General features: G+C 38.3%; 2 protein-coding genes across 3 annotated transcripts in view; one reads left to right on the top strand and one right to left on the bottom strand.

The window, feature by feature from the left end:
* Nucleotides 1–17,233, top strand: part of DYNC2LI1 (dynein cytoplasmic 2 light intermediate chain 1) — a 39,640-nt gene extending 22,407 nt beyond the window's left edge. The window contains exons 8-14 of one of the 2 annotated variants that reach the window (XM_039232391.1): nt 315–392; nt 4,184–4,260; nt 4,781–4,851; nt 8,259–8,356; nt 8,733–8,825; nt 13,672–13,780; nt 17,169–17,233. In XM_039232391.1, the coding sequence (XP_039088322.1) occupies nt 315–392; nt 4,184–4,260; nt 4,781–4,851; nt 8,259–8,356; nt 8,733–8,825; nt 13,672–13,734 (480 nt within the window). In that variant the 3' untranslated portion in view covers nt 13,735–13,780; nt 17,169–17,233. Of the gene's footprint in view, nt 1–314; nt 393–4,183; nt 4,261–4,780; nt 4,852–8,258; nt 8,357–8,732; nt 8,826–13,671; nt 14,254–17,168 lie in introns of those variants that run through there. The other variant, XM_039232390.1, reaches the window with a different exon arrangement.
* Nucleotides 16,358–23,049, bottom strand: part of ABCG5 (ATP binding cassette subfamily G member 5) — a 33,934-nt gene continuing 27,242 nt past the window's right edge. Inside the window, exons 12-13 of the mRNA XM_039232407.1 lie at nt 18,249–18,361; nt 16,358–17,314 (exon numbers count right to left, since the gene is read on the bottom strand). Coding sequence (XP_039088338.1) covers nt 17,121–17,314; nt 18,249–18,361 — 307 coding nt within the window. The 3' untranslated portion in view covers nt 16,358–17,120. The remainder of the gene's footprint in view (nt 17,315–18,248; nt 18,362–23,049) is intronic.

The following is a 23,049-nucleotide window of genomic DNA, read 5'->3' as shown; positions in this document are numbered from 1 at the left end:
ATTGGTTTCTTCTTATCTTGGCTTGTCAGAGAATCTCTGGGGTATTCCACGCTGTAAAATGTGTACTCATATCTGAACTCTGTTGAGCTACGTGTTTAAACAAGGAAAGATCTGATAGCTATAGTTCTACAAGCCTGTGGCTATTGTTCAACTGTCTATAGAAATAAATCTGAAGGTAATGGAATCCTACTCCTCAGAGTACGTTCCAGAAAAACAAAAATCCTCTATTTCCACTCCTAATATTTTGTACTTTCCTGCTACAGATATTTAATTCTCTCAACTTGTTTTTTCTTTTTAATAATGTATTTCTTCAGGATTTTGACTCTGAGAAGAGAAAGGTTATATGCAAGACACTTCGGTTTGTTGCACATTATTATGGAGCATCATTAATGGTTTGTACCTTTCCTGCCCTTTGGCTTGAGTAGATGGCACCAAATTTGAGAAAGATTAGCAACTTGATGCATGGTTATAAATACTAATGCTTTTCTACATGGAAGTGAGAAAGAATGAAATCTGGCCATGTGCAGCAACGTGGATAGAACTCGAGGGTATTATGCTAACTGAATAAGTCAGGCAGAGAAAGACAGATACCTATGTTTTCACTCGTATGTGGAACAGCAGAAACTTAACAGAGGACCAGAGGAAGGGAAGGGGAAAAAATAGTTGGGGAGAGAGAAGGAGGCAAACCATAAGAGACTCTTAAATACTGAGAACAAACTGAGGGTTGATGGGGGTGGGGAGGAGGGGAAGGGGGGTGATAGGCAGGGAGGAGGGCACTTGTTGGGATGAGCACTGTGTGTTATATGGAAACCAACTTGACAATAAACTATATTTAAAAAAATACTAATGCTTTTACTAATGCACATAATCTCCTTTCCTTTCCCATTGCCGCCAAACCCTCTTGTTACAGTGTTTGATAATGTATTTCTAGAACACCCTCTGCTAGATGGCTTGCTGTGTCTTTGGAGCAGTTGCTTATGCCCATAAACCCTAGTCACTCTTAAAGAGATAAACTAGCTATTAATTTATTCATTTTATTTCTTCTTAAGAATGAGAATCCATATTCTCTTAAGAGAAAAGAGGCGGAAAAACCCCTTTAACAAATATTCTTTTTTTAAACTTAACAAAAAAACACACCACTGTTTGTTGTAGAAGTTAAAAAACATGAACTTGGAGTCTGGCTGCCTGGGTTCGAATCTCAGGGCAACCGCTTTCTAGACGTGTTACATCAGACTGGTCACGTAATCTCACCTCAGCCTCAGTCTCCGACAGGGTAAAACAGACAAATAGTGCCTTCTTCATAGGGTTGTTGTGAAGATTTAAAAAGTAACAAAGTAACATGCCATGCTTCCCACAGTGCCTGAAACAAAGTGTTCCTCAATAAATGTTGCTTATTGTAATAACTGTTATCATTATGTTCCACAGCAGGACCAGAGGAGAAAGGATATCCTTTAATGCAATAAGATGTAAAAGCACTTTTATTTCTATTTCTTCTTCCCCCTAAATGAAAGTGCTCCGGGGAAGCTGGAGATAACGTGGGGTAGCCCCTGGTCTTCATGGCTAGTATATTATGACTAAAAGTAACATTTTATACTTTTCAGAATACCCCAAATAAATTGCAGTGTGTATTTTCTTAAAACTCAGTACCTTTTATGTTTATACTATATTGGCTTACATATTAAATTGACAGAGTACTTTGGAAATATTCTTTTTTAAAGCTTTTTTTTTTAAGTTTATTTATTTATTTTGAGAGAGAGTGAGCGTGCGTGCGTGGGTGGGGGAGAGGCAGAGAGGGAGAATCCCAAACAAGCTCCATGCTATCAGCACTGAGCCCAGTGTGGGTCTCGATCCCGCAAACAGTGAGACCATGACTTGAGCTGAAATCAAGAACCAGACACAACTGAGTGAGCCACCCAGGTGACCCTAATTTTTTCTTAAGTTTTTATTATGAGAGAGAGAGAGACAGCACAAGTGGGGGAGGGACAGACAGACGGAGAGGGAGAATCCCAAGCAGGCTCTGTGCTGCTAGCGCAGAGCCCAACACTCATGAAACTGACTATCATGACCTGAGCCAAAACCAAGAGTCAGATTCTTAACCAGCGGAGCCACTCAGGCCCCCCAACTTTTTAAAGTAATCTCTACACCCAACATGGGGCCCGAACTCACAACCCCGAGATCTAGAGTCACATACTCTACTAACTGAGCCAGCCAAGCACCCCCGAAATACTCCTTTTTACTATTTCAAAAAGATAGTGGAGTTTAAAATGAATGACTCCTCCAGGATACAGAAGCAAAGACCATGGATCTTGTAGTTTATTTTTACCACAAGATAAAGCCCCACAGTTCCACTTAATTAGCTGAGGGAAATCCCTTTCTTCAGGAACAGATCACACTTGATGATCAGTCAGGGCCCAGTCTGGTTTTAAGGGTACGAATTTAGATGAAGTCAGACCAACCCAGGACCCAGCAGGCCTAGATGGCCCTAAATCATCAGGGTCTTCTAGGGAATGGATTTGAGAAGGGCTTCATCTCAGCTTTGATGAGGGATGAGAGGTTGGGTTCGAGGGGCACTTCTCGACCACACGGAGAGTCACAACGCTTGTCTTAGCTTCGCAGACCAAGAATAGAGTAACCAAAGTTACAAAGCCCCACCTTGCAGTCTCACTTCCACCCTTCCCCTACCCCCTATTCGAGGGGGACAGTTTGGGGCTGCTTTTCAAGATTGCCGGATCCTTTATAATTCAGTCAAGAAAATGGACTATTATGAGCAACCTAATAAAGTTATGAAAAATAAAAATTAAAAAAAAACCATTGAGAGGTAGGACTAGATTCAGTGAAGAGCTGCAAGGATGGTTTGAGATTTAAAAATGCGATACATGAGGAGGAGTATAAAATGATGTTCTACCATCTAGAATGTGATAAAATGTTTTTTAAACATTTGAGGGACTGTTCCATGGAAGAGGGAATAAGTGTATCCTTTGCTCTCTTAGAGTCAACAATAAGGAATCAGTAGAGTTTTGATCAAAAAAAGGAACTCTCTAACCCTACCATTATCTGAAAATGGAATGCGCTGCTTTGGGAGGGGATGAGTTCCCACTGAGTTTATGCAAGCAGAGAGGCTCTGCAGCTATTGAGGGAGGATGTTTCAGGGCAATTGATGCAGCAGATGGGGAAGTTGAGTCAAAAAACTTCTCACGTCCTCCCAGCCCTGCAGTTCTATGAAATACACTTGTGATGAGGTAGTTTCCTTTCCACACAGGGAACATACTCTTCTGCATCATCATCATCATCATCATCAAGTTGTGTTTTAAAAATTCAGTTAGTTTTTTATACTTTTAAACTTTCAAAGGAAGTAGTAAAATTATTTCAATTTTGAAAAGTCAGTGCATTAAATTTTATATATTCACATGAATACTTAGCCTGTGAGCCTGTTCTTAATCCAGAATGGATCTTATCCTGAAAATTGATTTCTTTGCCTTTTAAAATTCCACGTCACTATGGTTCAAGGTGGTTTTTCCCCACTTTCCTACACGTTAACTATTCTGATTTGGCTGAGTAACTTTCGGTATTTCCAAAAAATCACACCTGGTCTTCAAAGACTTGTAGGGTGACCACATGTCCTGATTTTCACCTGATGTCTCAGCTTCATTATTAATAGTGCCCACCCCCTTTCATTCTCTGAAGTGTTCTGGTTATGGTCACCCTTGTTATATACCACCGCTGAGAATGTTCAGGAACTTGTTTTGCAGGCTCAAAGGCAATTCTGAAAAGTTAAATGACTATCAGCATTGTTGAATTAGTCTGTAGTCTCCATGTTGGTTTTTTGGAAGACAGTAATATGCCCTTGGATGGAAAAGTTACTTATGATGTATACCTTCTAATTTCTACCAAGCAGATTGTATTTGGGCGATAGTTGGATCCATATATGAGCGTAGCTGAAATGATTAGTGCATAAACACCAGGTCCCTTCAGTATCATGTACTCATAAAATTTGAAGAGATAAAATTGAGACTTCTTTATTTTCCTTTATTCAGGTTTTTGTCTGCTCAAACACAAGTGTGTGTTGGGCAAATAAATAGTAATTCTGCCTGCAATTTGCACTTGTTCAGAGCCGTATTTATTTTACCTGTTTCTGTGATTTGAAAGCAAAGCATATAATTTATTTTCCTGATTTTTTTTTTAGTTTACCAGTAAATCAGAAGCTCTATTACTAAAAATACGTGGAGTTATCAACCAGTTAGCATTTGGCATTGACAGAAGGTACTGTTAAAATATATTTTTGTATCTTTTATTTTTTGCCAATAATCCCTCTGATTATTGCTAATACCAGGCTTTTGTTTCTTGATAGGAAAGTACCCCCAGATGGCTATTCTTGTTTCTTACGTTATTTAAATATTTCTCAAATACTATAAGTAAAATGTTATATAATGTTAAAGATTAGAATAAAATGATACTATTATACTTGTTTCCCTGATTTCTTTTACTTCTCTTAGTAGCTTTCCCTTATTATCATTTTCTTTTATTGATTTTAGAAATTGACTTAATAATTGTAGTATGTATATTTTTCTTAAACTTGCTCCTTTTCTTGGTTTTCATTTAAGGTAACTTGGGTCTGTCGCTTTAATTTTTGAAATAAATTGATATCCACTCCTTCATTTGGCGGCAGTGTGCACTCTCACCAGTGGTTAAATGTAAAACTTGGCTCTTGTATTTACAGTAGAGCGTGGCAGGATATTCGATTGCTAAACTAAATTAGACTCTTTTCTTCTTATCTGTGTAGCAAATCAATATGTGTGGATCAGAATAAACCACTGTTTATCACAGCAGGATTGGATTCTTTAAGTCAAATAGGTTGGTGAACTTATTAAGATTGTTCAATCTTTTTTTAATTGCTTATTGATTTTATCCTACCCTACGTTCACTTCATCTCCAGCATGCCACCATTTCCGATTTCATTATCATTGCTGTTATTTCTTATGTATTTATTTGTACACATCGTATTGATGCAACATGTGTCACATTGACATTTTGGGGATGGAAGGAATGTTGCCACTTGAGAGACTGGTTTTGGATTTCTAGCTAGTTCACTAAAAAATTTGCATGTATTTCCTTTCCCTCATTGATTCCCAGGGACTTTTCAGTTTTAGCTTGTTGGGTAAGGAAGAAAACCAGAAAAATAGAGTGGTCAGGAAATTAGAGCTATATGTTATGGGCAGTGATGAAAAATATGAGATTCAAGTGTTGGAATAAACCAAAAAAGAACACAGTTGTCTTAATTATGTATGTTTTAATTCCTTATGAAAATAGCTTGCCTCAAATAATGGGATGTTTTCGTAAACTTATGGACATGCTGGGCTTATGAAGTGAAAAGAATTTTAAGAATTTATGTAATCAAGCCCCTTATCTTCCCGCAGAAGCTATTTTCATTACAGAGGTTTGGGCCTTTGTGACTTTTTCTACTCTGGGGCTATAAGTTTGGTTTTAATGCTCTAGTAGATCGTTTTCTTTTTTATTTCCCATCACCTATTATTATTACACACTAAAGTTGACTGGACTTCAAATGTAGATCTCTGTAATGAGATTACAGACTGAACTGGAATGAAAATAGAGGTGGTTAATGAATGACCACAAAGACTGGTTTTTAGAATTATCATTAATACCAACTTAATTTCATTAGCAGTGAGAATCATGGTATGTACTGCTAGGTAATGCCCCTGTAAGTAGTTGGAGGTCAGACAAGGAATGAGAATGAATGTTAAAACCATGGAGCTTATAACAGATGAATGGATAAAGAAAATGTGGTATATATGTACACAATGGAGTATTACTCCTGATCAAAAAGAATGAAATCTTGCCATTTGCAAAATGTGGATGGAACTAGAGTGTATAATGCTAAGCGAAATCAGTCAGAGAAAGACAAATATAGGACTTCACACATATGTGGAATTTAAGATACAACTCAGATGAGCATAAGGGAAAGGAAGCAAAAATAATATAAAAACAAGGAGGGGGGGAAAACATAGGAGATTCTTAAATACAGAGAACAAACTGAGGGTCACTGGAGGGGTTGTGGGTGGGGGAATGAGCTAAATGCGCAAGGTGCATTAAGGAGGACACTTGTTGGGATGAGCACTAGGTGTTATATGTAGGGGATGAATCACTGGATTCTACTGAAATCACTGCACTATATGCCAACTAACTTGGATGTATATTAAAAATAAATGAATCATAGAGCTTAGACCTCATCAAAATTAAAAATTTTTGCTCTTTAAAATCCCACTTGAAAAGAATAAGACATGCCACATTCTGGGAGAAAATATTTTCAACTGCATATTTGACAAAGGACTAGTGTCTAGAATATAGAAGAACTTAAGGGTAAAAACAAAATCCAACTATGAAATAGGCAAAATAGGCATGAGCAGGCATCTCACCAAAGAAGATACGTAAATGGCAAATAAGCATATGAAAAGATGTTTAATACCTTTAATCATTAGGGAAATGCAAATTGAAACCACAATTTGCTGATCAGAATAGCAAAAAATAGTGACAACACCAAATGCTGGCAAGGATACAGAGAAACTAGATACCCATACATTGCTAGTGGGAATGTCAAATGGTACAGCCACTCTTGAAAACAGTTTTGACAGTTTCTTATAAAACTAAACATGCATCTACCATATGACCTAGAAATTGCATTATGGAGCATTTATCTAAGAGAAATTAAAACTTATGTTCATATTAAAATCTGCACATGGATGTTCATGGTGCCTTCATTTGTAATAGCACCAAACTAGAAACAACCAGAGATGTTGTTTAAAACGATGTACTATGGTCTGATACATCCATACAATAGAATACTACTCAGCAATAAGGAGGAACAAACTACTGATACACACAGTAATTTGGATTAATCCAAGTGTATACTGAATGGAAAGAAAAGCCAATCAGGAAAGGTTCTATACAATAGGATTCTATTTATTTAAATTTTTTTTTTGTAATGAAAAAACTGTTAGACATGGAGGAAAGATTAATGGTTATCAGAGGTTAGGGACAGGACTGTAGGTGAGCAGGTAGAAGGGACTGGGAAGACAGTGCTGTGGTTATAAAAGGCCACAGGATCCTGAGACAGTGGCACTGTACAGTAAGTATCTTGACTGGTAGTGGATACATTTACCTACAATGGTGATAAAACTGTATAGAACTTAATGCGCACACGCACGCACACCCACACCCACCCACACACACAAATGGGGACAAATAAAAACTTAGGAAAGCTGATTAAGATCAGTGGATCGCATCAGTGTCTTTCCCACCAAAGTGGTAACGAGGTCCTGAAACATCAATAATGTAAATGCTAGAAGAGAATCAGAAATCTTGGATTATAGACTGACAATTGCCAAGAAGTGACAGCAAGTTTTGAAATTAAATTATATAATCAATACAGAAAGTCATGCTCATTATAAAATGTTAAAATGCTATATATAAAAATCAAGTTTGATGTGTGTACTTCCAGACCATTTTCTATATATGTGAATGTGGTAGAAAAAAACTCTTTGAACATAATTGTATCATTCTATAGCTATCACTTTGAAAGGTTCCTCTTCTGCTCAATACGTGTTAGTGGATTTTCCATATTAGTGCTACAGCTCTGTCTGTTTGGTATTTTGACTGCTGGATACAGTTAGAGAGCATGGCTGTGCATAATAACTAGTTTACTATGCCTTCCTTGATGGACAGTTTGGTTGTGGCCAGTTTTTCATTAACACAAATGATGGTGCAGTGTGAAATTATTAATACACGTGTGCAGGTGTTTCTAGGTTAAACACCAAAAACTGGGGTTTCTTGGTAATAACAGATGACCTTTTTCTGTATTTACATGGTAGGTAGTAGTGCCAAATTACCTCCCCGAATTAGTTGTCCCAATTTGCATTCTAATGAGAAGCATGTAAGAAAGAGTGTGTTTACATATAAATTCACAAACATGTGAATATCAATCTCGATATTTTTGCTGAACGGCGGGTAAGTGTGAGGAAAGAGAATCACAGTTGACTCATTACAGTCTCCTCTTCCTCTGGTCCTAGAATCTGGTGCAAGTGGTCTTGCTATACTATGTTGGGGTAAATTTTAATAACGGCTCTATTAGGGAGAAGGGAAATGAGTGATCTAAGAGTTATACTGTTCTAAGTGTCATCTGTTTTATTGATAGTTTGTCAAGCTTTAATTAGTGCAGTCACTTGGAGTACAACTTCCAATTTTAGGATCTCCTCCTGTTCCTGATAATGACATTGGAAAGCTTCATGCCCATTCACCAATGGAATTGTGGAAAAAAGTGTATGAAAGGGTCTTTCCACCAAAGGTATATATTTCTAATTTCTTTTAAAGCAAGACTTTTTGCACTATTCAACAGTTATTGGGAAGTGTTCCAAAGAGCCTATTATGATTACTTTGTTTTCTACTCACATGCTCAAAAATCAATTAAATATGTGCCAAAAATCTATTGTACACAAGGCACTGGAACTTAAATGGTGGGCAAGACATAGCTCCCACTCCACTTTCAAATGCAGCTCCCAGACTTCTGGGGAGGGAAAAGGAGAGACTGTGGCTGGAAGGAGAGCAGGGGAGAAGGCGAGAGAGGGCCTGGTAGAATTGGAATGTGCCCCCAATGACGGCTGAGGCAGGCAGTAATCACTGGGGGTCTGGGCATGGAATGACTCCAAGAACTGTAATTTCAGAGTATCAACACACTGAAAGACACCAAGGACCCTGCAAGAGACCCTCAGTATGCTGAAAGAGAAGTTGACGAAATGAGAATTCAGAAGGATCAGGTATTACCCTAAACACTTATTTTATTGCCTCTTGAGTTTTATCACAAAATACTTCTGGAACTCCGTAGGTTTTTCTCAATTTAATGTTTATTTTTTACTTTTAAAATTATTGAGGGGCGCCTGGGTAGCTCAGTCAGTAAAGCATTTGACTTTGGCTCAAATCATGATCTCACAGTTCATGAGTTTGAGCCCCACACTGGGCTCTGTACTGACAGCTCAGAGCCTGGAGCCTGCTTCGAATTCTGTCTCCATCTCTCTCTTTTGCACCAACCCTGCTCACATTCTGTGTGTCTCTCTCTCAAAAATAAATCAGTATTTATTATTTATTAATATTAATATTATTATTATAAATATTTTTTGTCCTTTGTTCATTTGTTTCTTAAGTTCCACACGAGTGAAATCATCCGGTATTTCTCTTATTTCACTTAACATTACACTATAGCTCCATCCATGTTATTGCAAATGGCAAGATTTCATTCTGTCTTATGGCTGATAAAACTCTGTTGTGTATATACCACATCTTTTAAATTAAATATTTATTAAATAATTAATAATAAAATTATTGTTAATAATTTATTAAAAATAAAATTGAAATAGCACATCTTCACTCTATAAAAAAATAAAATTCTGATGTGCACAAAGAAGGAATTTAAACCACCTGTCATTCCAGCATCCAGACATGATGTAATGTTCACATACTGTTCTTGGACTCCCCAGTTTACTTTATGTTGAAGATGGGTAGTGATTGGTTCTTACCTTGCTGATGGGGAGACACTTTCACAATATACTTTTGTTTGTGGGATTATTTAAAAGGTTTTGTTTTTTGTTAGAACATTCAGACATACTTAAACTTTTCTTGTACCAGAAAAATTAAGGACTATCCAGTCTGAAAGCCCACAAATATAGGACCTCCCAGGAAAGTGATTAAAAATGGAGACTGCATGGGGCACCTGTGAGGCTCAGTCGGTTAAAAAGGTCTGACTTTGGCTCAGGTCATGATCTCCTGGTTTGTGAGCTCCAGCCCCACACTGGGCTCTGTGCTGACAGCTCAGAGCCTAGAGCCTGCTTTGGATTCTGTGTGTGTGTCTCTCTCAAATAAACATTAAAAAAAAAAAAAAAAAGGAGACGGAGTTCCATATATGCCTAGCTAGCACCATTTGTGATACACAAGTCCTGTAAGAATGCAGAAGCTGATAAACTCATCATGACCCAATACTTAAATTTTCTCAGATCTCCTTTTAGTTTGATAAAGCGAGACACTGTGCAGAATCCAGCCTTGCGTAAGTAAGCACTATAAATGGAATGCCTTAACAACCTCTCCGGTGGGATCTGTAGAGCTGTGTCACCTGGGCAGTCATACTGCTACAAGGGTAACCTGAACACAGCCATCCACCGGAGCAGTGACCAGAGTCCTTTTCTCAGCACTAGCCTTTCACCTTCAGGGGCCCTGGAATAAGAAAGCAAAAGATTTTATTTAAACATAGTCTACAAGACTTGAAAACTGTGTCATGAATATTTAGAGGGTTTCGTTGCTGTAGCAAAGTGAGAGGCATGTTGTAGGAACAGATGACCTCATGTAACCTTTATTATGTGTGCAGCCTGGCTAAAGATTAGTGGGAAGTCATCCCTGAATTAGTATCTAGGAGTCAATGACTTAGTTGCTGTTGTTGATAAGATTATCTGTTTATATTGCACAGTTTGATCCCTTTTATTACATTTGTATACACAGGTATTATAAAAGGGCTGGGGTGTTTCTCAGCATCATGACCTTTCATATTTAATCCATCTTCCCTAACTGACCTAAAACCAGAGGAATTTGGAGTGGAGCTGGAAAGCAACCTCATGATACCTATCGTTCTTCACTATTAACACAGCCTATAAAAGAATTCGTTTGTATTAGGTGAAAATCTCACCAGTTATCCTCAGCTCTTTCTTTGTATTGCCTGTTTCCTTGCTTCCCCCCCAACGACCCCCAGTTTACTTAGAGAAAGTTAAGTGTGAGCAGGGAAGGGACAGAGAGACAGGGAGAGCGAGAATCCAAAGGAGATTCTGCAGTCACTGGAGAGCCCCTATGCGAAGTTCAGTCTCACCAACCGTGAGATCATGACCTGGGCCAAAATCAAGAGTCTGACGCTTAACCACTGAGCCCCAGTTTGTTTTTGTCCTTTGTTCATTTGTTTCTTAAATTCCACATATGAGTGAAATCATATGGTATTTCTTTCTTTGACTTATTTCACTTAACATTACACTCTAGCTCCATCCAGGTTATCGCAAGTGGCAAGATTTCATTGTCTTATGGCTGATAAAATTCTGTTGTGTATATACTACATCTTTTTTTTAATGTTTATTTTTGAGAGAGAGACAATGTGAACAGGGAAGGGGCAGAGAGAGAGGGAGACACAGAATCCGAAGCAGGCTCCAGGCTCCGAGCTTTCAGCTCAGAGCCTGACACGGAGCTCAAACTCACAAACCAGTAGATCATGATCTGAGCTGAAGTCAGATGCTTAACCAACTGAGCCACCCAGGCACCCCGTACCACATCTTCTTTATCCATTCATCTATCCATGGACACTTGGCTTGCTTCCACAATTTAGAAGGGCCTCTAGTTTTAAAGCATTCCTGATTTTAAGGGGACATCAGTATAGAAAGCACTTGCTGAATGCTTCTACCTCTTTATTGTCAAAGCAAAGAAAAAAACAAGGAAAAGTTTTTGGTAAACAATATTTTTAAGTCTCCTTGGCCAACCACACTATTTTGAATCCATTTTCAAAAATCAACTTGTTTATAATCCCTAGGCCTATGATTTAAACACACAACACACACCGATTTACATGCTTAGGGGAAAATGTTCTTATTATCCTTTATTGAAGATGCTGAGTTGCTTTTTTTTTTTAATTTTTAATGTTTATTTTTGAGAGAGAGAGAGATAGAGAGGGAGAGACAGAATCCGAAGCAGGCTCCAGGCTCCCAGCTGTCAGCACAGAGCCTGACACGCGGCTTCAACTCACAAACCACAAGATCATGACCTGAGCCAAAGTCGGCATTTAATCAACTGAGCCACCTAGACGCCCCTGAAGATGCTGTTTTAAGCATTTTAAGGCTGTGGTCCACTTATGGTTGAAAACTTCAGAGGTTCTTTTTAAAAAAATTTTTTTTAACATTTATTTTTGAGAGAGAGAGTGAGCAGGGGAGGAGTAGAGAGAGAGAGAGGGAGACACAAAATCCGAAGCAGGCTCCAGGCGGTGAGCTGTCAGCACAGAGCCTGATGTGGGGCTCGAACCCATGAACCATGAGATCATGACCGAAACTAAAGTTGGATGTTCAAGAGACTGAGTCACCCAGCAGCCCCTAAAACTTTAGAGGTTAAGAGGCAAGGTGAAAACCTTTCTGTTTTATGTTCACATTTAAAATGGCTTGCTAAAGCAGCCATGAAGAATTGCAGTGTAAGGAAGATCTTACTCGCTCTTCCGTTAAAGCATCCTCATATTATTTTGAATTTCTATGACAGCAGTACTGAAAGTCTTGTGGACATGGTGAGATTTATGTCACACTGGTCATTCTTTATTTTCCCCAACATGACCTGTGTGACCAGCCCTGTTCTTTCTTCTCTCAGTCCGCTGTCTGCAGAAGGGAGGTATCTCTAGCAAAGAATCTTAATGTCCTCACCATTATCATTGATAAAAATAAGTCAGTGCTTCCAGTTAAAAACAAGATAACTAATTACTGTTTATTCCTTATAAGTGAAACATGTTTGAACAATCTTTGATAACTGGTGAACCAAATTAATTTCCTTTAAAAAAAATAAACCAAGCTGAAAAGACTACTTTGGAGTTACGATATAAAAACTCTGAAACAACTTTGAGTACAGGTATGGAAGAGACAATCTGCAATTTTTCTGAAAATGAGAATGGATTTTCTTTTCACAGCAACTGTGAATTTCAATTATGTTAGCCAAAGGGCAGTGGCTGCCTTATTTTGCAGAGTAACCACTTTCTGCTTGTCTGAAATAATCTATTTTGTGCCATTACTGAGACACGGAACAACAGGTAAGAGGCCAGGAGGCAGTCCCCTAAGGGATGATCCCTTTGCAGATCAGTCATCTCATGCTGGGTGTCCACCCATACTAGAATTTATTTTATGAACTGTAAAAGTAACATATGCTTGTTGTGGGATAAAGAGACCCTCAAAAGATATTGAAGTATGTAACCTAGAAAGTGGAAGCATCCTACTCCCTCTCCACCTATCCACTTCCTTCATGTGGCACATAGGACTGCGCTTATTTTTGCTGGATGCCCATGAAGCCATGTGCAAATGAGCACGGACATCTTTACTGTCCTTACTGCGAAAACTCTTCGCACGTGTGAACCAGTATACACAGTGCCATAAATATCCTTCTGTTTATATCCTTGCACTCTTCTCTCATTCTGTGAGACACATTTTGAAAGGTAGAAGCACTGTGTCAGAGGATATTAATTTTTTAAATACTCTAACTTCAACCCAGTTTTGACAATAGTCAAATAGGAAACAAGATCACTTTTAAATACTTAAAGTATGACAAATGCATTTATTTTAATAGTTGAAAGACAATCTGTATGTACATATAGTATGTAATTTTGTCTTTAAGAAGTACGTCTCTAAAGTATTGCTTAGACTACAAAAAGTCTGAAGACTACATTTCTAGAAGATCCTAATTGTAAGAATTTACAGAATAACTGTCCAGAAATTTTGAGAATGATAATACCATAAAGGATACACTGTCATACCTAAAAAATGCCAAGGCAGCTTTAAGGTGCTTATTTTAATTTTTAAAACTTTTCTCTTCAAGTAATGCATATTTTTGTTTTAGGAACTGGAACAATACAAAAGAAGTTCTTCCAAGTCTTGGAAACAAATTGAGCTTGATTCTTGAACCTAATTCAACCACAGTGTATTTATTTCTTCTTTCCCCAATACAAGTAAGTTTCTTAATTAGCTATTATGATAATAAGTGAAGTTAAGATGTCTAATTTGTTAAATGAAAAGTGGAATTTCCTGTATTAGTGCAATTCCCTGGATACTTTTAAGTCTTTTAAAAGGGGGAGAAGTTGTGTAATTACATGCAGTATTTTTTTTAAATAAAAAATCTCCTACTGCCTGCCTCTAGTATGTTTATCTAGTATATACTCAGTTCATCATTTATAGGATTCTGCTTATATGGTGTAAGGACTATGAAAGCAAGAGCATTTAGTAACAGTTACAAGTGTGAGGTTATGCATTTATGTTAGACACATTCCCTCTTGGAGGAGCTCTCGGGTATGTCTGCTAGGAAACCACAATCAGCGTCACATCACTTAACTCTGAAACACAGGCAGAAGAAGCACCTGAAGTACCTAAACTTTTTTCTTTTCTGAGAGAGAGTGCCCAAACGAGTGAGCATGAGCAAGGGGGTGGGAGGAGGGAGAGAGAGAGGGAGAGAAAGAGAGAATCCCAAGCAAACTCCACATGGAGCCCAATGTGGAGCTCAATCCCACAATCCTGGGATCACGACCCAATCCCAAATCAAGAGTCTCAACTGACTGAGCCACCCAGGGCCCCCTGAAGTACCTGTTTAAAATGCACATTCCTGGAGCTCCTGGGTGGCTCAATCTGTTAATGTCTGGCTCTTGATCTCGGCTCAGGTCATGATCCCGTGGGACTGAGCCCCGCATCAGGCTGTGTGTTGACAGTGTGGACCCAGCTTGGGATTCTCTCCATGCCCCTGCCTGCTCACTCTGTCTCTCAAAATAAATAAACTTAAGAATGTGCATTTTATTTATTTATTTTTGAGTCCCCACACCCAGAGGTCCTGAATCAGTGGGTCTGGAATGGGGTCCAGTAATCTGCATGTTTAATCAGCACATCCAATGATTCTGACATACTTCTTATAGCTTTTTGAAGAATAGGTAAATTTAAGGGAAGATGTTATTAGTAAGCAGGCCAAAATTTCATGAAGTAGTAATAACCGAGATCATTTCCAAGGTGAAATAGCCTTTAAGAAGCCTTCTCAAGGGGCAGCTGGGTGGCTCAGTCGGTTAAGCGTCCGACTTCGGCTCAGGATCTCACAGTTCGTGGGTTCAAGCCCTGCGTCAGGCTCTGTGCTGACAGCTAGATTGGAGCCTGTTTCAGATTCTGTGCCTCCCTCTCTCTCTCAGAAATAAATAAAATATTTTTAAAATTTTTTTTAAAAAAGGCGGCTTCTTGAGCTTATGCATGTGTGTGCCTGCTAGCCTAGTTCAATTTGGAGCATAATTGCTGTCATTAATCAGGAAAGTCATTCAACTCTGTGTTCTTCCATTTTCATTATAAAATATGTTCGCTCTAATACACCATACCCAGCTTCAAATAAGCACATAACCCCAAGAACACCAAAATTGATGAATGGTATCTGAGCGAATAGCAAAATACCTGATCACTGCAGGGAAGTAAGACTTCATCAACTAGTTGCAGTGCATGTGGGTCCAGCACTCTTAACAACAGGATTTTCAGCATGTTTGCTCCTAAGACTGAGGCTCTTCGTAGACAGGCACCTTGCCTGAGTACTGTGGAGAAAGAGCTCCCTTTAAATTAATAGCAAACATTATAATCTCAGAAACATCACTGACTTGGTAGGAAGAAACAGCCTATTCCACAGTAGTAACAGAAATTTCTATTATATAATTTGTCTTACACATCACTGTCCATTTTTGACTTGAGACACAGACTGTCGCATGTTGAAAGTCATTGTGTTTTTCTAAAATGGTATCACTAACATTTAATAGCTTGAAGTCACATGCTATGTCAATTTTCCACATGTTTCTGAGCTATAATGAAATTCATCTGCATATGAATAGTAGAAATGTTTCCACTTACAGTGCACACCCATATCTTTAGTAAGTTGAAATCAGCGATTTCAAAAGAGGTTCCTGTGGGACTCTCTTTGAACTACTTTAATAGATTATCATCTCCAGAATTGTCTATAACTGATGTGACATATATAATCTGTAAGGCATTATGTAACTATTATACCATAATCATCAGTGTCAAAGACCTTTTATAAAAATTGACGATACTATTCTGGTAATTTGCCAATGTCTCCAGATCCTTAAATACTGTTCTAAGAAACAGGATTTTACTATGGTTCCTTTAATGAAATGATCTCTTCTACTATAATGTGAGACATTTCAAATGCTATAATTTATCATTCTTTACAAGTTAGGTCACAGCAACTGAATAAGTTCATGTACTCACTAAGATGTTCTCCCTTGGAGTTACCATGGTAACATTGAGACAGTGTCTTTTCATACTTGTACATGAACTACTTGATGATCAATCAGAAAGATAATCAGTCATTTAGTACAGAACCCATTTTCAATCATCTATATACATAACTCTGTCCCAAAAAATATGTGAGATAAGTGTCTGTATTTGTATTTTTCAGCATTCTTTCCCTTTACAATTCAAGAATCTGAATTCCACATGTGTAATCTGGTTCCTCTTGACGCAAATGTTGTGTCAGTTGAACATCTTTTCTGTATGGACTTTAACAACTCTAGCCATTAGTGCATACACTTTATCAGTAACATTCACTTTTCAACTACGTGAAAAGTGGAAAAATAGCAAACTCCTCTTTTAAAACAGTACCAGAGATTTATCTGGTATGCAATGTTCTCAGTTCAGCCCATTCCCACAGTTTTTCATTTTAACACTCAAAAATTCACTAGGTGCTCTGTATCAGGAGTGTTCATCATCCAGCGTCTGCCTAACATCCTCTTAATGTGGTTGAGCAACTCAGCCCCCTCATGTGGATATGTAAACGTAAATATGCACTTTTAAATGATAATGAAAGAATTCCTACCCAATTCTGCATGATGGCAATTATCAAACCCACAGTTCTCTTTTCTGTTACTTACATTCAGTGATCATTCAAATATCTTCTTCTTACCAAATCTGATATCAAATGTAAGCATATTTTTTTTTGTTTGTAAGCATATTTTTAACTGATGACCTTTTCTGCATCTAGGACAAAGAAAAATAGTCCCACTAGTCACCTATAACTTTATGAATTATTACTATTTACATATTTGGACCAGCTCAGTCACAATCTCTAGATATCACATGTCCCTGCAAGTTGGAATATCATTCAAGGCCTGTGTGAATCTGAGGGGCACAGATTGGAGTTTTAATGGTTAAAGGACTTAAGATGTATTATCAAGAAACATGTGGCTTTCTTATCTTTGATGTTCCAAGTAGTCATGCACCTCGGGGGCTCCAGGTCCATTTTTGCAGCAATGTTCTTTACTATCTGCTAATGAGATGATCCCTTACTTTAAAAACAACTATTCCTAGGATGACAAGAACTGGGATAAAGGCATACAAAATCAGAAAGTTTGTCATGAATCTGGATGTTGCACCCGGGCAGGTTCTCTCAATGAACTGAATTCCTTGAGTGAAGACACACATTGGATTAGTTGTCACAGAATGATTTGAGCTGCCTGCCAGGAAAAGATTGACAGTGTCAGATATGATGCTTCCCAGGTAATTTAATCAACAAGTATTTACCAACTGTCTGCTAAGTACGTTTTGTCATGAAAGATATAGGACATTTTAGAGAATCCAGAATTCACTATTAGATGAAGCAGTAGTGGGTGTTCTGGGTCCTGGGTTCATCTGAAGATGGAAATGGGCTTGTTTCCATTTGGGTATGAACCCATTTTCAGAGTACTGATAAAAATCACCATCTCTATGGTCACCAAGTACTGAATATCCTAAGGTTACTGATATTACCACCTAAAAATATCTAAAACAGCTACTAAATTCTGCCCTGTTCTTGAGCTGTCTTCACAAAGTGGCTTGGGATTTCCATGGCCAGAGGGACCTTGTTATGTTCCTACTGCCTCTTAGGGGATCAGAAAACAGCCTTTTGCCAAAACTGGCTTTACTCAGCCCTATACTACATACATTTTAGGAAAGAAGCTACCACAATCTGCTACAAAATCTTCTGTTCAGTAGGTGTAGAAACTGAGTCCATCCAGAGTATAACTAGGGTTTACCTCAGCATACATTAGGTTTTTTTTTTTTTTTTAAGATTTTATTTTTTTAAGTAATCTCTACACCCAGCATGGGGCTTAAACTTACAACCCTGAGATCAAGAGTCACATGCTCTTCTGACTGAGCCAGCCAGGCGCCCCAGGGCTATCATTTTCTAAAAATATCAGAGTGGCCTTAAGCTATTATTGGCCTTTGACAGGTAACTAACTTGACTTTTATTTTAAAAATCAGAGAAACTGTTACTTTTATTTCAAAACAAGGTTTTAAATCTATTTATTATAAAATATAGCTTTTGTTTTAAAAAATACATTTCCTCAGGGAATTGCTTCCTCAGAGGAGTATGTAAAAAAAAATTATATGCCAAAATAGAGTACTTACCACAAGTGAAATTCTGTCCATAAAACTCATTGACTATAAGAATCTCAGAGCAATATTTCTGGAATGTTAAGTAACTGAGGATTTTAAAAGGAATGGACATTTCTTCTGTGTTTCTGAAAAGAAAGAAATAGAGGTGAAATTCAATAGGCTCTAGTAATAGTCCTACCAAATGAAAGTAAAGACAACCCTCATTTTATGTTTACCATTATGAATATAGTTTTTATCTCTCATTATAAAAACTGCACTAGGGACGCCTGGGTGGCTCAGTCAGTTAAGCGTCCAACTTTGGCTCAGGTCATGACCTAACAGCTTATGGGTTCGAGCCCTGTGTCAGGCTCTGTGCTGATACCTTAGAGCCTGGAGTCTGCTTCAGATTCTGTGTGTGTGTCTCTCTCTCTGCCCCTCCCCTGCTCACACTCTGTCTCGCTCTCAAAAATAAACATTTAAAATTTTTTTTTAAAAACTATGCTCACTATAAAACACATCAAACAATACTAAGAAGTACAAAGAAATACCACTGCCAGGAAATAACCATGGTTAACATTTTGGTGATATATGTAATGTGTGTGTATGTATATGTTTATAAAATTTTACCTAATTGGAATCATACTCTTCATGCTCTTTTCTAACCTGCTTTTTTCAACCAAACATATGTCAGACAGCCTTCCAAGTCAGTAAGCATAGCATTCCATCATTTTAAATTATAGCTCAGTGGTCCATTATAGTAGAAACCTTAATTTAACAATCCCCTGATGATGGATTGGTGTCTAATTTTTTTTTTTATAAGCACCATTGATATAAACATGAAAGAAAACACACACCTAACACATCACTTTAAAGGAGGGTATTTGTGATTAAACAGAGATTTGAAGGAGCTAGTGTGTGAAGTGAGAATCAATTGTAAGGGGAGAGAATGGAGGGAGCAAGCAGACACACTGTGAAAATGAACTCTGTCCCCTCTTGAGTCTATTTCAGGAGAAACTCCATGCAGACCTCGTGGACTCCTTTGTCCACTATATAAGGTCTATAAGTCAACATGTATTAAATTCTATCTGCGAGGCACTAGTTCTAAGTGCTTGAGGAATTCAGAAGAAGGATCTTTCCCCTAGAGAACTCACAGTGTAACTGGGGACATTGAATATATGCCCTTAAGACTATAAAAATACATAGTGGCAAATGATTTGTGCCAAGTACAAAAATCCAGCACCACATGTCCATGACATTCTTCTTAGTATTTATAGGGGGTTTTTTTGTTTGTTTTTACCTATTCCCAAAGAACCCCCAAACCTCATGACTTTTAGTTACTGACAGTGTTCTAAGGCACAACATTGAATTTGCCCACTTAGAGGCCACTAATTGGAAAGGATAGGTAGGAATCTGGGGAGGAAGGAAGGACGGCATGAGCATTGGCATGTCAAGGACTGCACATGGGACCCAAGGGCCAGAAAAGCTAGAACAGAGGCTCTGAAGCTGTGGGAGCTGGGTTTGGAATGGCAGCCAGGAACCAACTGTTTTGGAGCCTTACAGTGGTCTGACATTGCAACACCATGAAACTAGTTTTTTAAGGTACTTAATGTGGCACCAGCAAGTAGAAAGGACCAGAATAAGGGCAGATTAGGAAAAGCAGAAAAGCAAAAGGGAGTAGGTTACAGCAGTAGTTCAAGTATGAGATGACAAAGGCCTGCAATAGCATGATGGCCTGACAAACTGATTGCTCAGCCAGCCAGAGGGTTACCTCCTTGAGGTAGGAACCGTGTGCCTCCATCTTGCAGTGCACCACACAGGGTGAAACAGAAGTAATTCCACATGCATTTGTGATTTGACAGCAAAGAAGAAAGCCAACAGACGTTGGTGACTGATCCAGTGTGTACATAGTCCAGGGAGAGAGTAGTCGTTCATTCATTCACTCAATTCAGCAATTATTTTTTGCCAACCTATTTGGTTCAAGGCCTTTGGCCACTGAGAACTATAATGGTGAATGAGGCACTGCTGCTGCCCTCAAGATACGGTCCTTTTAAAGGAAGGCTGCAAAGAAACTGAATCAGTTATCAAAAATCTCCCAACAAAGAGTCCTGGGCCAGATGGCTTCCCAAAGGAATTCTACCACACATTTAAAGAAGAGTTAATACCTATTCTCCTCAAACTGTTCCAAAAAACAGAAATGGAAGGAAAACTTCCAAACTCATTCTATGAAGCCACCATTACCTTGATTCCAAAACCAGACAAAGACCCCACTAAAATGGGGAAGTACAAGCCAATATCCCTGATGAATCTGGATGTAAAAATTCTCAACAAGATACTAGCAAATCAAATTCAACAATAATTAAAAGAATTATTGGGGGACCTGGGTGGTTCAGTTGGTTCAGCGTCTGACTTTGGCTCAGGTCATGATCTCACAATTCGTGGGTTCGGGTCCCACATTGGACTCTGTGCTGACGGTTTGGAGCCTGGAGCCTGCTTCATATTTTGTGTCTCTTCCTCTCTTTGCCCCTCCCTCACTTGTGCTCTGCCTCCCTCTCTCTCTTAAAAATAAACAAACATTAAAAAAACTGAAAAACAAATTATTTACCATGATCAAATGGGATTTATTCCTGGGTTGCAGGGCAGGTTCGGTATCCACAAATCAATCAACATAATATACTGCATTAATAAAAGAAAGGATAAGGATCATATGATCCTTTCAATAGATGCAGAAAAAGTTTTTGACAAAATACAGCATCTTTCTTCATAAAAACCCTCAAAGTCGGAATAGAAGGAACATACCTTAGCATCATAAAAGCCATATATGAAAGGCCTACAGCTAATATCATCCTCCATGAGGAAGAACTGAGAGCTTTCCCCCTGAGATCAGGAATGCGACAGGGATGTCCACTCTTAACACTGTTGTTCAACATAGTACTGGAAGTACTATTACTAGCCTCAGTAATCAGACAACAAAAAGAAAGACAAAGTATATAAATCATTAAGGAAGAAGTCAAACTTTCACTCTTTTCAGAGGACATGATACTCTATGTGGAAAACCAGAAAGACTCCACCAAAAGACTGCTAGAACTGATACATGAATTCAGCAAAGTCACAGGTTACAAAATCAGTGTACAGAAATCAGTTGCATTTCTATATGCCAATAATCAGGCAGCAGAGATATTAAGGAATCAATCTCATTTACAATTACATCAAATACTATAAAATACCTAGGAATAAACTTAACCAAAGAGGTAAAAGATCTGTATGTTGAAAACTATAGAAAGCATATGAAAGAAACTGAAGAAGACACAAAGAAATGAACAGTCCATGCTCACGGACTGGAAGAACAAATATTCTTAAAATGTCAATACTACCCAAAGTAATTTACACATATCAATGCAATCTCTACCAAAATAACAAAAGCATTCTTCACAGAGCTAGAGCAAAAAATCCCAAAATTTGTATGAAACCAGAAAGACCCAAAAAAGCCAAAGTAATGTTGAAAAAGAAAAACAAAGCAGGAGGCATCACATTTCTAGACTTAAGGTATATTACAAAGCTGTAATCATCAAGACAGTATGGTACTGGCATAAAAACAGACACTAAGATCAATGGAACAGAATGGAGAACCCATAAATGGACCCACAAATATATGGCCAACTAATCTTCAACAAAGCAGGAAGAGTATCCAAAGGAAAAAAAGACGGTCTCTTCAACAAATGGTGCTGGGAAAACTGGAAGGCGACATGCAGAAGAATGAAACTGGACCATTTTCTTACACTACACACAAAAATAAATGCAAAATGGATGAAATACCTAAATGTGAGACAGGAAACCCATCAAAATCCTACAGGAGAAAACAGGCAGCAACCTCTTTGACCTTGGCCACAGCAACTTCTTACTTGGCATGTCTCCAGAGGCAAGGGAAATAAAAGAAGAATGAACTACTGGGACTGCATCAAGATAAAAACCTTCTACACAGTGAAGGAATCAATCAACAAAACTAAAAGGCAACTGAAGGGATGGGAGAAGATATTTGCAAATGACATATCAGAAAAAGGGTTAGTATCCAAAATCTGTAAGGAACATACCAAACTCAACATCCAAAAAACAAATAATCTAGTGAAGAAATGGGCAGAAGACATGAATAGAAACTTTTCAAAAGAAGACATCCAGATGGCTAACAGACACATGAAAAGATACTCAACATCACTCATCATCAGGGAAATAAAAATCAGAACCACAATGAGATACTACCTCACACCTGTCAAAATAGCTAAAATTAACAACCCAGGAAACAGCAGATGTTGGCAAAGATGCAGAGAAAGGGGAGCCCTCTTGGGGCACCTGGGTGGCTCAGTCAGTTAAGTGTCTGACTTCAGCTCAGGTTGTGATCTCATGGTTCAAGGGTTTGAGCCCCACATCAGGCTCTGTGCTGAGAGCTCAAAGCCTAGAGCCTGCTTCAGATTCTTTGTCTCCCCCTCTCTCTCTCTGCCCCTCCCCTGCTCATGCTGTGTCTGTCTGTCTCTTTCTCAAAAATAACATTACATTTTAAAAAAAATTTATTTTAAGGGAAGAACCCTCCTGCACTGCCGGTGGGAATACAAACTGGTGCAGCCACTCTGGAAAACAGTATAGAGGTTCCTCAAAAAATTAAAAACAGAACTACCTTACAACCCAGCAACTGCACTAACAGGAATTTATCCCAAGGATGCAAAAATCCTGATACAAAAGGGCACATGCACCCAAATGTTTATAAGCAGTGCTATCAACAATCTCCAAATTATGGAAAGAGCCCAAATGTCCATCAACTGATGAATGGATAAAGAAGATGTCA

Source organism: Hyaena hyaena, unplaced genomic scaffold, assembly GCF_003009895.1.
Source record: "Hyaena hyaena isolate Hyena2069 unplaced genomic scaffold, ASM300989v1 scaffold_64, whole genome shotgun sequence".
Classification (NCBI taxonomy): Eukaryota; Metazoa; Chordata; class Mammalia; order Carnivora; family Hyaenidae; genus Hyaena; species Hyaena hyaena.
Note: the sequence above shows the minus strand (reverse complement) of the source record. Positions and strands in the feature narration are given on the sequence as shown.